The sequence below is a fragment of the Equus asinus genome, chromosome 25 (genome assembly GCF_041296235.1).
Source record: "Equus asinus isolate D_3611 breed Donkey chromosome 25, EquAss-T2T_v2, whole genome shotgun sequence".
Taxonomy (NCBI): Eukaryota; Metazoa; Chordata; class Mammalia; order Perissodactyla; family Equidae; genus Equus; species Equus asinus.
The window spans coordinates 49,788,682-49,804,279 of NC_091814.1; the positions used below are offsets into that span (position 1 = coordinate 49,788,682).

Sequence of the window (15,598 nt, forward strand, 5' to 3'; positions counted from 1 at the left end):
AAACAAATAAATGAAACCGGTAAACAGTTAGCCATTGATGATTAGGTAGCTAGTAACTAAAGTCTTTTTTCTTTTTTGCAGTTACTGATTATAGCTTTCAGCTGTTCACCACCCATTATTAACTGTGCTGTTTAGGCAACATGCTATCTGACTCCCACCAGGTTCCTACAGATAACATCTTCCTGGAGCCTGGGTCACCATGGTAATGGGTGTGTGAGCTGTTTTTCAGGAATTAGAATTCCTTGTCCACTTCAGGCCCATTGAGACCACCAACCCATCAACTGGGCCTGCACAGATGTCTGATAAGCGACCTTTGGATGTCAAGACGCTTGCACAGATCATCAATTACCTCACCTCCAATCATCTACCTCCAAATTTCAGACCACCTTTCCCCTCCCCATAAATATCCCTGAGTCTCCATTTTCGGGGAGGTGGACTGGAGACTCGTTCTCCCATTTCCTCCTTGGCTGACATGTGATTAAACCCTCTCTCTGCTGCGGTTTTGTCGTCTGGGTGTTTGGCTTTCTGGGCAAAGGGCAAAAACAAACCTGGTTCAGTAACATAAACAAACACTACAAATATATTTGTATAACAAAAATGCAAAGACATCACCCCCAATAAAAAAAAAGCAAAATACAAACTGGAGTAATCATCCATTATGCGCAAATGTGTGTATACACATGTATTCATTCCTGCCTCCTCTTCTTTCACCACAAGAAACTCAATTTTATTATATGCATATTACAAGTCATTGCTGTTGGGGATAATTAGAAAAAGGCAGCACTGACATAGAAATAGAAAATATGTGTGGGTTGGTGAAAGATTCATTCAATAGAATCATTTTCTTTCCTAATTAGTACACGGGTAAAACAAAGAAAACATCCAGTGTGGCTACTACAGACAAGGACAGGGAGCTTCACACACTTGGTCTGTGCCCTTGAGGAGCAGACATCCTGGCAGGACATACGAGTTCATGATACACCAGGATGAACTCCGTGATAGATGTGTAAATGTGAGGCTGGGGCATCACCAAGAAGACAATGACTCTTCCCATGGGGAGTTGTCTCCAGGCCTACCCTCTTAACATCCACCTCCGTTATTCTCGCTCATTGGGTAGTTGCAGCCAGACAATTCCTTCATATGACTCCTGAAGTTTACCCCCTGCTATTATACTATCCAGGGACTATTTCGGGGTGTGGCTATTCTCATCTATCAGATGCTACAGCATAACTTATTTAGCATAGGGACTGTGTCTTATATATATCTTTGTATACTCCTCAGTAACCTAAAGAATTAGCTTTCAGGGGCCAGCCCGGTGGAGTAGTAGTTAAGTTTGTGTGCTCCACTTCAGCGGCCCGGGGTTCACTGGCAGATCCTGGGTATGGACCTCCACCCCACTCATCAAGCCATGCTGTAGTGGCATCCCACATAGAAGAACTAGAAGGACTTATAACTAGGCTATACAACTATGTACTGGGGCTTTGGGGAAAGGAAAAAAAAAAAGAGGAAGATTGGCAACAAATGTTAGCTCAGGGCCAATATTCCCCACCAAAAAGAAAAAAGGAAAGAAAGAAATAGCCTTCATACGAGTACAAAAGGTGCTCAATAATCATCTGTTGAGATTGGTGTCAAGATGGTGGTGTAGGCGGACTCTGAACTTACCTCCTCCCAGGGACACAGCAAATTTACAACTACTCTTGGAACAATTACCCTTGAGAGAGAACTGAAAACTGCATAAAAAGAACCCCTACAACAAGGACAGTTCTGACTGAGGTAGAAGAGGCAGATATTCCTTTCTGGAGAAAAAAAAGCCACCTTCACATGATCATCTCAATAGACGCAGAGAAAGCATTTGACATGATACAGCATCTATTTATGATAAAATTATGAATGAAATGGGTATAGAAGGAGAGTACCTCAGCATAATAAAGGCCATATATGACAAACCCACAGCTAATATCACTCTCAATGGAGAAAAACTGAAAGCTATCCCTCTAAGAACAGGAACCAGAAAAGGATGCCCACTGTCACCATTCTTATTTAACATAATATTGGAAGTCTCAGCCAGAACAATCAGGCAAGAAAAAGAAATTAAAGGGATTTACATTGGAAAGGAAGAAGTGAAACTGTCACTATTTGCAGATGACATGATTTTATATATAGTAAACCCTAAAGAATCCACCAAAAAACTTTTAGAAATAATGAATGAATACGGTAAAGTTGCAGGATACAAAATCAACACACAAAAATCAGTTGCAGTTTTATACACTAACAACAAAGTAGCAGAAAGAGAGAAATTAAGAATACAATCCCATTTACAATTGCAACAAAAAGAATAAAATACTTAGGAATAAACTTAACCAAAGAGGTGAAAGATCTGTACACTGGAAACTATAAAACACTGGTGAAAGAAATTGAAGAAGACACAATGAAATGCAAAAATATTCCATGCTCTTGGAATTAAAGAATTAACATAGTTAAAATGTCCATATTTCCTAAAGCAATCTACAGATTCAATGCAATCCCTATCAAAGATCCAACAACATTTTTCACAGAAATAGAAGAAAGAATCCTAAAATTTATATGGAACAAAAAAGAACCCAAATAGCCAAAGCAATCCCGAGAAAAGAGAACAAAGCTGGAGGTATCACACTGACTGATTTCAAAATATACTACAAAGCTATAGTAACCAAAATAGCATGATGCTGGTACAAAAACACACACAGATCAATGGAACAGCATCAAAAGCCCAGAAATAAACTCACACATCTATGAACAGCTAATTTTCAACAAGGGAGCCAAGAACATACAATAAATGCTGTTGGGAAAACTGGACAGCCACATGCAAAAGAACAAAAGTAGACCATTATCTTATACCATACACAAAAATTAACTCAAAATGGATTACAGACTTGAATGTAAGATCTGAAACTGTTAAACTTCTAGAAGAAAACATAGGCAGTATACTCTTTGACATCAGTCTTAGCAGCATACTTTCAAGTATCATGTCTGACAGGGCAAGGGAAACAGTAGAAAAAATAAACAAAGGGGACTACATCAAACTAAGAAGCTTCTACACAGCCAAGGAAACCATCAACAAAACGAAAAGACAAACTAACAACTGGAAGAATATATTTACAAACCATATATCTGATAAGGGATTAATATTCAAAATATATAAAGAACTCATGCATCCCAACACCAGAAAAACTAACAATCCAATTAAAAAATGGGCAAACGATCTGAACAGATATTTCTCCAAAGATACAGAGATGCCCAACAGGCACATGAAAGGATGTTCAATATCACTACTCAGCAGGGAAATGCAAACCAAAACACCAAGGAGATATCACCTCACTCTCATCAGACTGGCTATAATTAACAAGACAGGAAACAAGTGTTGGAGAGGATATGGGGAGAAGGGAACTCTCACACACTGCTGGTGGGAGTACGAACTGGTGCAGCCATTATGTAAAACAGTATGGAGGTTCCCCAAAAGATTACGAATAGAAGTGCTATACAATCGAGCTATTCCACTGCTGATACTTATCCAAAGAACATGAAAACACAAATGAGTAAAGATATATCCACCCCTATGATCATCGCAGCATTATTCACAATAGCCAAGACTTGGAAGCAACCTAGGCACCCATGAAGGGACGAATGGATAAAGAAGATGTGGTATATATACACAATGGAATACTACTCAGCCATAAGAAATGATGAAATCTGGCCATCTGTGACAACATGGATGGACCCTGAGGGTATTATGCTGAGTGAAATAAGTCAGAGAGAGAAAATCAAACACCATATGATCTGACTCATAAGTAGAAGACAAAAATAACAATTACATATAGAGACAGAGATTGGATTGATGGTTACCAGAGGGGAAGTGGGGAGAGGTGGTGGTGAAAGGGATGATTAGGCACATGTGTGTGGTGATGGATTGTAATTAGTGTTTGGGTGGTGAACATGTTGTAATCTACAGAGAAATCGAAATATAACAATGTACACCTGAAATTTGTACAATGTTATAAACCAATGTTACCACAATAAAAATAAAAAACAAATAACCATTTGTTGAATAAGTGTTCTTTATGCGCTTACTTTTATGACTACTCAACTTGAACAATCTCAATAGTATAGATACAAAATAATTTAAAATCTTATTTAAAAAGCCAGCAACAGGGGCTAGCCCTGTGGCTGAGTGGTGAAGTTCGCACACTCTGCTTCGGCGGCCCAGGGTTTTGCTAGATCGGGTCCCGGGCACAGACCTGGCACAGCTCATCGAGCCATGATGAAGTGGCATCCCACCTAGCAGAGCCAGAAGGACCTACAACTAGAATATACAACTATGTACTGGGGGGCTTTGGGGAGAAGAAAAAGAAAACAGGAGGATTGGCAACAGGTGTTAGCTCAGGGCCAAAGAGGAGGAAAAAAAAAAAAACTTCAAGCCTGTGTAAAACGTGTACGAAGTGCGAACTGATGCTCACAAGTTGGTGCAGGAATCAAAAAAGCGAATCAAAAAAAAGTAATAAAAAGCCAGCAACAATTCAGACAATAATAAACAATTTAGATGATTTCTCAAGATTACACCTACCTTGTAAATCAAAATAGACCTGTATTATATTTAAGTACATTTGTGTTTATTCTGCATCTTGCACTAATACTGGTCAATGAAAAGCCTATATAGAGTCTAATATGGACATTAGTAGACACATACATAGCAAAATGAAATGATAAAAATAATACAAGGATGAAGAGTTAGATACATCATATACATGTCAAGCAAAAGGGTTTTTATGAGGAATGAGAGGAACAAGGTAAATGGATAACGAAAATGGAAATCACGGTTAATATGCCTTAGATTAGAGACCCTCCAACGGATACTCTCAAATTGCTTGTGACCTGCCTTACAGAGATATGTGCTTCATAAGTCCTAATACTTGTAAAGCACTGCATAACCCCAAATTCCTGTATAATGGAACAACAAAAAACGAAGTTAAGTGAAAGAGACAATTCCATCCAGTGTATTACCTATGCACAGGCTAAATAAAAAAAAATCAGGTCTCTTTAAATATTAGCCAAAATGAGAGTAACAGGAAGACAACTGAAGAAACGTGGTATGCAGAACATAAACTGGCAACTTCTCTGTTGTGTGGCACATTGTGGGCACTCAAATCTGTTTAATGAACAGATGAATGAATGAATGCAAAATAATGAAGATAAAAATGTACTAAGCAAATACACTTTGGGAGGTAATGAGAAAAAATTCTACCAGGCTTGCAGGAGAGTGTTAATATTAAACTAGCACAATCAGTTGAAAAGTACTTAATGTGAATTTAGTTCACTTAGCAAAATAAACACCCTCAGTTAGCACAAAACCATCCTTTAAGCCAGCAGAGTAGCTTAACTATGACCAGTTTTTATGCTATTTAGACAAGAGAACAACCAGTTTCTTAAACTTATAGACCATATCATTCAACAAATGAGATAACCTGTCCTGCCCTGCTAGTCAAGTGGCTACTGAAGTCAAGGTTTCACAAAGAGAAGGATGCAGGTGTGGCAGTGGAAAGATAAAGTATGCCCCACAGAGGAGGAGAAGGCAGAGAAAAATGCATTCCAGACTACTCCGACTCATCCAACAAATGCACATACAGGGAACATCTGTGATTATAATTTCTGTTGCTAGAAGCCCAAGGGGAAACAATGAGAGTGGAAAGGGGTAGGGAAGTAGCAATTGTTGGTTTACAATATCCATGGGCATGATGTAAAACAAGTCTATTCATTTTCTTGCAATAAAAATCACATTTCCTCCTCTCAGATTTGAACAGATATTAATAACTCTACAGCCTATCTTTTAGTCCTCTTCAATATCAATCATTTCAAGACAACTCTTTTTGTAGAAAATGGGAGTGAGAAGGAGGATAGAAAGAAAGAGAAGTCCCCAAATTAAGGAACTTGATATGTCCCCTCCATCCAACCTCTTTAAGCAGACATAGTTCTGGAGTAGACATTAGATGGACTGAAAGGGTCTATGGTCAGAGAACTGTAATTTTTGGTTTGGAAACTCAAGGAAGATACAAGCTTCAACATCTTCTCCTAAAATAGAATGGAGACAGAGCTAAAAAAACAACAAATGATCACCAACTCAAAAGTCATCTTAACCTCACAATCTGGAATGTTAATTCCATTGAAATATATTATTTCTTCATTTTCTTTGAGAAGACATATAATACCTTTAATTTAGTCATTTTCTTCCTAAATGGAAATATACATGGTGTTAAACAGCAGCCATCTAACTGTGAAGAAATAAAACTGGGGTCACGTTTTCTTAGAGTAGCCCTTTGACTTTCTCAAAATTTTGAGAGTTGAGTGAAAATTGCTCTGGACTTTGTATTGGAAGATACATAACTGGGCAACTGTAAATTCTAAGTCTATTAATAAATGTGTAGCCAATCTTTAAGCTAAGAAAAAAGAGTAACAGAAGAAATAGGTAAAAATAACAGTTTCAGAGTATTGTCAACAAGAAACAAAGAAAGAAAAGAAAAGAAATGAATATAACCAGTAATTCACAGTGGGCTCTCAACAACCAAGGATAAAATAAAGACAAGTTGAATATCTTGAGTTATGTAAATATTAAAAGAGCAATAACCTGAAAAACACAATCAAACCAGATTTAAAGTGGTTCTAAGTGAAAGTCCCAAATAGCATGAACTATCTTTTTTCCCCTCAAAAACAAAGTTTTTAAGAATCTTGAAAGAGAACCCTTTTGCCCTCTCAGTGAAATAGGTTATAAATGGGGGAATATTTGGACAAAGTCTTACTTCAATACATGTTTACAGTCTCTAAATCTCTATCCATTTAACAAGAATGTTGTTCTACCTAGGACCTTTGGAAGTCCATTTATTATTACATTGTGTCCAATATTCAAGGAAAACCAACCCAAAGCATCCCCTAGAGAAACAAATCCCTTTGAGCCCTTCTATGCCAGTGATCCTCAACCTTCTTGGAAAACCCAACACCCCATTGTCCAACTCCCCCACCAAATACATTCCAATACATTTTTGATAGTTATACTTTTCAGAATTAAAATGATGTGCCTGATAACTATGTGACATTCCATAGGGTCAATTCCTGGAATTTATCAGAAATCAAGTAAGAGGACCTCAGCTCTGAGGAACGAGCAGATATGCACTTGCTGCTACAGAGCTCTCACCTGGACGATTTTTACTCTCTACATTTAGGCCCACAAGGTAAGTCAGTTATGTAACAACAAAACTAGGGGTTAGAATCTCAGCCTCTGATGGTCTGTGAAGATCCTCCTCGCCCTGTTAGTGATCTGGTGCCTCTGAAACAAAGTTCTGACTTCTGTTACTAAGAATCTTTTTTAAAATCGTCATTTACAGCAACTCCAACCAAGGATCCAAAATACTGAATAGCAATAATTCTCTAATAGATTACAAGTCATATGCAATTTTTAAAACATGGACACGTCTCATTGCACAATAGATGCAATACAAAAGTGGTAAATCAAATTTTGATGAATTAATAATATAGTTGGCATGCATGAAAGGAGGAAGCAGCAAGGAAATCTTTCATAAAAGAAAGAATACTTCTGTAATTTGAACAATTACCTTTAAATTATCCATTTTGTAATTTCTGATTTTTAACATCTTCCCTTCTGACATTAATGTCACAGATATAAGGGAGAATGAGGCAATATAAGAGCATTTAGAGAAATAGTTTAACATAGTAAAGTTCTCCAGGAGACAAAACCATTTGTCCTCAACCGTGACCTACAGGCTTTACTTTTGTGAGTCCTTAACAGCAACTTTTAATGCAAAGAGTGACTGGGATTCTGATGTTTTTAAAGACCACCTCTCCTTCAGGGGCATATCAAATTCCAAATGGATCACTTCTTAAAGCAGTGACACTTTTAATGTTCTCAGTAGTTCATCAAAAATTTGACACTCAGACACATTGGCTTTCTCAGTCTGACATGCCATTTAACCAGTAAACAGTAAGATTAGGAATTTAGAAGGAAACCAGTGGTATGCTGGTAAATGTTTAACAGCTGGCACCAGAGGGGGAAAAAAGTCTGATCCGCAGCATTTGCCAATTTCTGTACTGTAAATCTTCCCACCATGGCCAACTTCAAGCTAGCACCATGATGTCACTGAATACAGAGATAGGAAGAGAGGTGCACAGTCACATCTCAGGAGCCTGCACGAGCCAATTGCCATATGGCACTGGAGGAACCCCCAGGCACTGGAAACTGTCCCCTTGTCTCATGAAGACTCTCTCTGTTCTCCCTTGCTCTTGACACTGCCCCTCATCACACTTGAACAGCTCTTGTCTTCTCAAGCCACACCTTCAGAAATACCTCTCTCTGCAACCAAACTACCACGAACTTATCACTTAAAACGTTTCATTTATTCATAAAACAGAGGTGGTGATTTTTCTCACCTTCCTCACAATACTGTGATTTCTTGGAATGCTCTTCTGTGGTAAGTACTAAATGTCCTAAAACTAATTACAGAGAATAAGGCATAGAGCCTATAATTAATTTGTTGGCTTGGTTTAGTCAAGCAGTTAAATATTACTGAATGGGCATTATGTTGGAAATTAGACAATAATTACGAATTAACCAAACAATTTCTATATTTACTATTCACATCTTTATGCTCCTTTACACAAAAATACCCTATAAAAATATAAAGAGTGTCTTGCAAATATAAAGCAAGCAGTAGAGATTCCGATTTTTAAAATGCAGTATTAACAGTGTCAGAAAGATACTAGTAACAATTCCCCCTCGTCCCAACAGTGTGGCCTTAGACAAATTGCTTAAGCTTGCTGGGGCTCTTTTTCTAAAATGGGAATCACAAAATCTATCTCAGAAGGTTCCTGTTAAGATTAAACGAAAACATCTTCGAAGTGTACAGTGCTGATACATAATTAAAGCTCCCCAAAAATGGCAAATACTCTTTATTATAGCTTTCTACATACTACCTATCTTGGGCCCAGCAATTCTTTTATAAGCGTTTCTAGAGTTATGGCAGGAAAAGCTCTGCATTAGAACACTAAGTGTCCACCTGGTGTAGAGTATGCTCTATGTGCTCTGACAGCCCACACCTGGGACCCAGATGCAAGCCCAGCCTCACGTCTAACTTCACCCAGGCTCTTATGACCCACAGCGCCATCTCTGAGCCCCTGAGTCAAAGGCACAACACCTTGTAAAAAGCCAGGCTAGCAGCCTCTCTTTATTTTATGCTGACTAGTATAGCTTCCATCTGATAACTCAATGACAATAGATCGATGTATACAGAGAGAAAGAAATGTAAATAACCTAAATGAATTAGTGGAATTACTTTAAAAGTACAGTAAAAGAATAAGTTACTATAATCAACTATATCTTAGGAATGCAAGGATGCTTAAATAAGAAATCTATAAAAGGGTGAACATATCAGAGTTTTTTAAATGATCATCTCAATAAATGCCAAAATGGCACTCAATACAATTATATACGTATTTAATAGATTTTAAAATCTTTTAAAAATTAGGGCTAAAATAAATTTGTTTTTCCTTACCAGGAAAAACAGATAGTAAAAAGTACATGCATAATTTAACATAAGAGGCATTTTTATCACAACTAGAAGCAAAACATGGTTCTAGAAGTCCTGGCCAATGTAATAGAGCATTAAAGAGAAATGAGAGACACACTAATGGAAATAAGAAGATAAAATAATCATTATCAGCAAATATCTTGTCTCCTACTTCCTGGAGAAAATACAAATGAGGAATCCCCCAACTCTACCACTAAAAGTATAGACTTACTTTCCCCCACATTTTCCTCTTTCCATGTGGGTGCAATAGAAGAGGTGTCCCTTCATCCTCCTTATGAGTAAAGGAAATATCCTAACCCCCTCTCCAATCCTTGAATCCTCTATCATTTCTTTCTCTTACATTCAATGGCTCTAATCTTCCTACCATTTCCCTTTCAAGGTCCCTAGCCCACAAGACCCTACCCAGTCAGGCTCTTTCCCATTTCAGCAATGCTAACTCTCTTTACCCCATCTCCTACTACGCCTCCTCACTCACTCCACTCTGGCCCTGCTGGCCTCCTTGTTAAACTTCAAACACGTAAGCAGCTTCCATCTTAGAATCTCCTAACCTCCCTCTGCCTACACAAACATCAGCAAGCTTGAATGCTCACTTTCTTCATTACTAACATTCTATGTTTGTTTTGCTTATTGTAGGTTTCTCCCCCACTAGAATGTCACCTCCATGATGACAGTGACATTTGCCTGGTACACAGCAATCACTCAATAAACATTGGTTGAATGAATGAATCTATCAAGAGAAAGTAGTATTTATGGAACTTATTCAGTTAGGACCAGAAGGCAAAAGTAAATTGCATGAGCAGTGACATATATCCCAGCTTGTTTCTCTCTGCCATTTTGTCAGCCCTCCATCAACCCAAGCCTACAGTCACACCTGGGATTTCCCTGTGAATGGTTCCCTTAGGGTGAAAAAGAAAAAAATGAGCCTAGTTCTCAGCTGGCATCATCTAGAGCAGCGCGCTGCATTGCAAAAGCCCCATTTTTGGGGTTCCTGAAAGGTTGTGGGGTCAGTAAGTTTTCCCTGTGGGAAGAATTTCTAGCCCACTTTGCATGAACAGAGAAGTGGGGTGCAAGGGCTGATCCTCACTGATTAATGGGAAGTAACCAAAGAATGATCAGGGGCTTAGAAGGGACAAGACTGGGAGACTGTTGACAAAAGGGCATAAGGGAGAAGCATGCAATGAAACTTCTCAAAGGAGCTCAACATGGAAGAATATTTTTCCCATGTCAATTCTTTCCAAAAAGCCCCTACTGCACTGGAGCTGATTAATATTCTGATCAATAAATCTCTTTTCTCAGCCATCCCAGTATTTGCATGATAAGCATTTGTTGAATAAATTAAGAAATGCAAATGAAATGACTACATAACTAAAATACCCAAGAGAATCAGTTAAAAATATTTTCATCTGTCAAATGCAGAGTAAGATGGTTAATTAAAAAATTAAAATTAAAATAGCAGCTATTACACAAATCAGCAATGAGCAGTCAGAAAATGTAATGGAAAAAACCCTATTCAAACCACAAGAACAAACAATAAATATGAATACCCCAACTAGAAATGCTTAGATGCTATATAAAGACCCTGAAGAATTTTACTAAGAGATACAAAGAAGATTTGAGCAAATGAAAGGAGATAGCATCCAGGTCCCTGGATTGGAAAAAATAGTAAATATTTTAAAGATACTGATTATTCTCCAATGAATCTAATGAAGTTAAAATAATTCTAGTGGCAATAGTTTTGTCTTTACAAAATTATTCTGAACTTTGCCACACAAGTAGAAAAGAACCCCTAAGCAAAAATAAGTAATGGGGGGAGGACTATATCCCTGACAAATAGATATCAAAGCAAATCATAAAGCCATAAAAGTAAAACACTGTGGAACTGGCACAATAAAACAGAAACAACATTCAAAAATAGATTGTGGTAAGAATGCAATATAAGATAAAGGAGACTGAGTGGGAAAAAAATTACTTTAGCATACACAAAAATAAATTCCAGATAAATAAAGAGACAAATGTTAAAAAATAAAGAATGAGGCCAGCCCAGTGGTGTAGTGCTTAAGTTCACCTGCTCCACTTCGGTGGCCTGGAGTTCACAGGTTCGGATCCCAGGCACAGACCTACACACCACTCATTGGGCCATGGTGTGGCAGCGTCCCACATACAAAATAGAGGAAGACTGGCATAGGTGTTAGCTCAGGGAGATTCTTCCTCAAGCAAAAAGAGGAAGATTGGTAACAGGTGTTAGCTCAGGGCCAATCTTCCTCACCAAAATAAAATAAAATAAAAATAAAGTATGAAAAGGAGGACGATTTTGCTGAATATTTACTTTTCATTAAATTTAAATGTATAAATTTTATAACCATAAAGGGTAAAATTTCTATACATTAAAAATAATATAACCAGAATATAAACCACCAAAAGGACAGAGACTTTGTCCTACTCACTGCTCTATCTCCAAAGTTTAGAATAGCAGCTGGCGCACGTAGATTTGTAAGGAATTTTACTTTTTTCAAATGACAGCATTTGAGTCCATTCCGTTGGATCAAACTTAGTATAGATTTTTTTAACGCTGAAAAACAGTTAAAGGGTCAGACCCCGGGCCTAGTGGTTAAGTTGGGCACACTCGGCTTCAGTGGCTTAGGTTCACAGGTTCAGATCCCAGGCACAGACCTACACCACTCATCAGCCACGCTGTGGCAGTGACCCACATATAAAATAGAGGAAGACTGGCACTGATGTTAGCTCAGGGCTAATCCTCCTCAAGCGAAAAAGAGGAAGACTGGCAACAGATGTTAGCTCAGGGCAAATCTTCCTTAGCCAGAAAAAAAAAAAGTTAAAATTATCTGCAATTTCTACAAAAAAGTCAGCTGGGATTCTGATACAGATTGCATTGACTCTATGGTCTGTTTGGAAAGTATTGCCATCTTAACATTAAGATTTCCAATCAGTGAACATGGGATGTTTTTCCAATTATTTAGATATTCTTTAATTTCTTTCAACATTGCTTTGTAGCTTTCAGAGTATAAGTTTTAGTCTTCTTTTGTTAAATTTATTCCTAAGTAGTGTATCTTTTTGATGCTATTGTAAATTGAATTGTATTCTTTCATTTTTTGATTGTGATAGAAATACAATTGATTTTTGTATCTTGTTTGTTTTTTTTATTGTTCTGTTGAGGTCACATTGGCTTACAACACAGTGTAATTTCAGGTGTACATTACTATATATCAGTTTCTGTATAGACTGCATCATGTTCACCACCAACAGTCTAGTTTTTTCTGTCACCACACATATGTGCCCCTTGATCATGTATTCTACAACCTTGCTGAACTCACTTAGTAGTTCTAATAGTTTTTCAGTGAATTCCTTAAGAATTTATTGATCATATCATCTGCAAGTAGAAATAATTTTACTCCATCCTTTCCAACATGGATGCCTTTTATTTCTTTCTCTTGTCCAGTTTCCCTGGCTAGAGCATTCAGTACAATGTTCAATAGAAGTGGCAAGAGTGGATATCCTTGTCTTGTTCCCAATCTTAGAGAGAAAGCATTCAGTCTTTCACCATTCGGTATGACGTTAGTTGTGGGGTTTTCGTACATGCCCTTTATCAGGTTGGAGAGACGCCCATCTATTCCTAGTTTATTGAGTGTTTCATGGTAGGGTGTGGGATTTTTTCAAATGCTTTTTCTAAGTCTATTGAGATGATCCTGTGATTTTTGTTTTTCTTTCTCCTGACATGATACATTACATTACTTGATTTTCAGATGTTAAACCACTCTTGCATTCCTGCAATAACACTGATTCTCAAACTCATATAGAATTTCAAAGGACTCAGGATAGCCAAAACAAGATGAACACAGTAGAAGGACTCATAATTCCCAATTTCAAAACTTACTACAAAGCAAGGGTAATCAAGACAGTATGAAACGCACAAATATAGACATATAGACCAATCGAATAGAATTGAGAGTCCAGAAATGAACCCATATATCTAGGGACAACTGATTTTTAAGAAGGACAACAAAAGCATACAATGGAGAAAGAATAGTCTTTTCAACAAATGGTGCTGAGACGAGTGGATATCCACATGTAGAAAATAAAGTTGGACCTGACCTCATCCTGTATACAAAAATCAACTCAAAATAGATCAAAAACCTAAACATAGGAACAAAATTATAAAATTCTTAGAAGAGAACATGGGGTATATCTTCATGACCTTGGTTTTTACAAATTATGAGGTATGATTTTTATGAGTGCTTAAATCTTAAGCATTCAAAGCAACTGAGAGGAAAAGCAGTAAAATTCTCAAAAAAATGGGGAAAGATAAAAATAGCCAAATCACAAAAGAAGAAATACAAACACCAAATAAACATGAAAAAACTTCAACACATCAGTTACTAAGAAATAAAAATGAAAACAAAGCTCATTTGCCTATCAAGTCCTAAAAAGGACAAGCATAGCTCATTAGATGTAGATACAGATATGGATATAGATATAGATACACATACACTATACATATGCATACAGACATTAAATGGATGTTGAATCTTGCTACTTAAAAATATCCCCAAACAAACACACATATACAAGAAGGAAGTATACCAAAGGAATATTAGTAGCTATGCTATATTTTACAATTATATAGCTGTATTACAATGAGACTATTATTTTCAAGGCATAAAAAATAGATGTTAAAAATCTATATGCAAATGAGGCTTTCCCTTTACTGTACCCAAATGAATTAAAAGAACAATGAAGTAGGGAGCATTGGAGAGAAATTTAGGCAGCTATCCAGAGCAGAATGATCACAAAAACATTTCTGTTGCTACAACCCAACACCCAGAAATGGCGGCAATAGGTACCATGGGATGTACTCATCCATGTAGCAAATACCCTCATTCATTACCTGCTTTGGAAGTAACAAGCTGCAGCACAAGAGGCCGTCTCGTTACGATGCCTGACCCTCGAGGGAGAAAGTCCCTAAAAAAAAAAAAAAAAGAAGGAATAATAGATTAAGGCATTTTAAGGAATTCTGATCACCTACAAATTTATAAGTCAAGTTCCATAGTAATTCTCCTAGTTCCCAGCCTTTCCATGTATCACATGTCTAAAGAATGCTAGATCTGCTCATCTTATATAAAAAGCATTTGCAAAGTTAAAAAAAAAAGAGGGGAAGGGCCCTCTACATTGAATATTAATCCATGAGCATTATCATAATGACCTCATTGGAATACATCATTCATTTAGCTGAAATTAATAAAAGCTTGCAATAAATTATTATGTATTGTCAATTCACTTTTATTTTCAGAACATCAGCATTTATAAAAACATTTGATACAGAAATTAATCCTTAAACTCTTTTTGGTAAATAAAAAATTCAGTAGTCTGTCCAACTTCAGGATCAATATAACACCATTAAATACTGACCATTATTAGTGGTAATAAAGGCACATTAGATTGTATCTTCAAAATATCCTGAATTTTTTCTCCAGTAAAAAGTCACACATAAAATATGGGATTAAGTAGAGGTAAATATTGTGTATGTAGAAATTAACAGCAGAAAAAAAAATTGCAATTTGTGTTTTTGTTTGCTCTCATTCCTGATAGATGGGAGTTTACTAAAAAGGGAGTTTTTAAATAAAGATTGTGTTTAAAATGGTATGTTAATATATACAAGACCAATAAAACTACAGCAAGGACAGTATTTTATAATTACATCCACAATGTCACATAAATCAGTACTGATTCTGCAATATCAAAGAATTCATAAGCATACCTATAAGCTTTTAAACACATTTAGAACGCATCACAACTTTTAGAAGAATCATCATTTTAAAAATCACAAAAGTCCATTGAAAATAAATTTTTGACTCAATGGCAGTGTTTCTGAAATAGTCATTCTGGGACCATCAGAAACTGTTATAACCACGGACAGCCAGGACCCATCCTGAACCTACAGATTCAGAATGTTCAGG

General features: G+C 36.9%; 1 protein-coding gene across 13 annotated transcripts in view; it reads right to left on the reverse strand.

Moving 5' to 3' along the window:
- The window catches only part of DNM3 (dynamin 3), a 510,735-nt gene that overhangs the window by 421,509 nt on the left and 73,628 nt on the right, over positions 1-15,598 (reverse strand). For all 13 annotated transcript variants that reach the window (XM_044757592.2, XM_044757590.2, XM_070498083.1 and 10 more), the window contains exon 2: positions 14,530-14,603. In XM_044757592.2, coding sequence (XP_044613527.2) covers positions 14,530-14,603 — 74 coding nt within the window. The remainder of the gene's footprint in view (positions 1-14,529; positions 14,604-15,598) is intronic.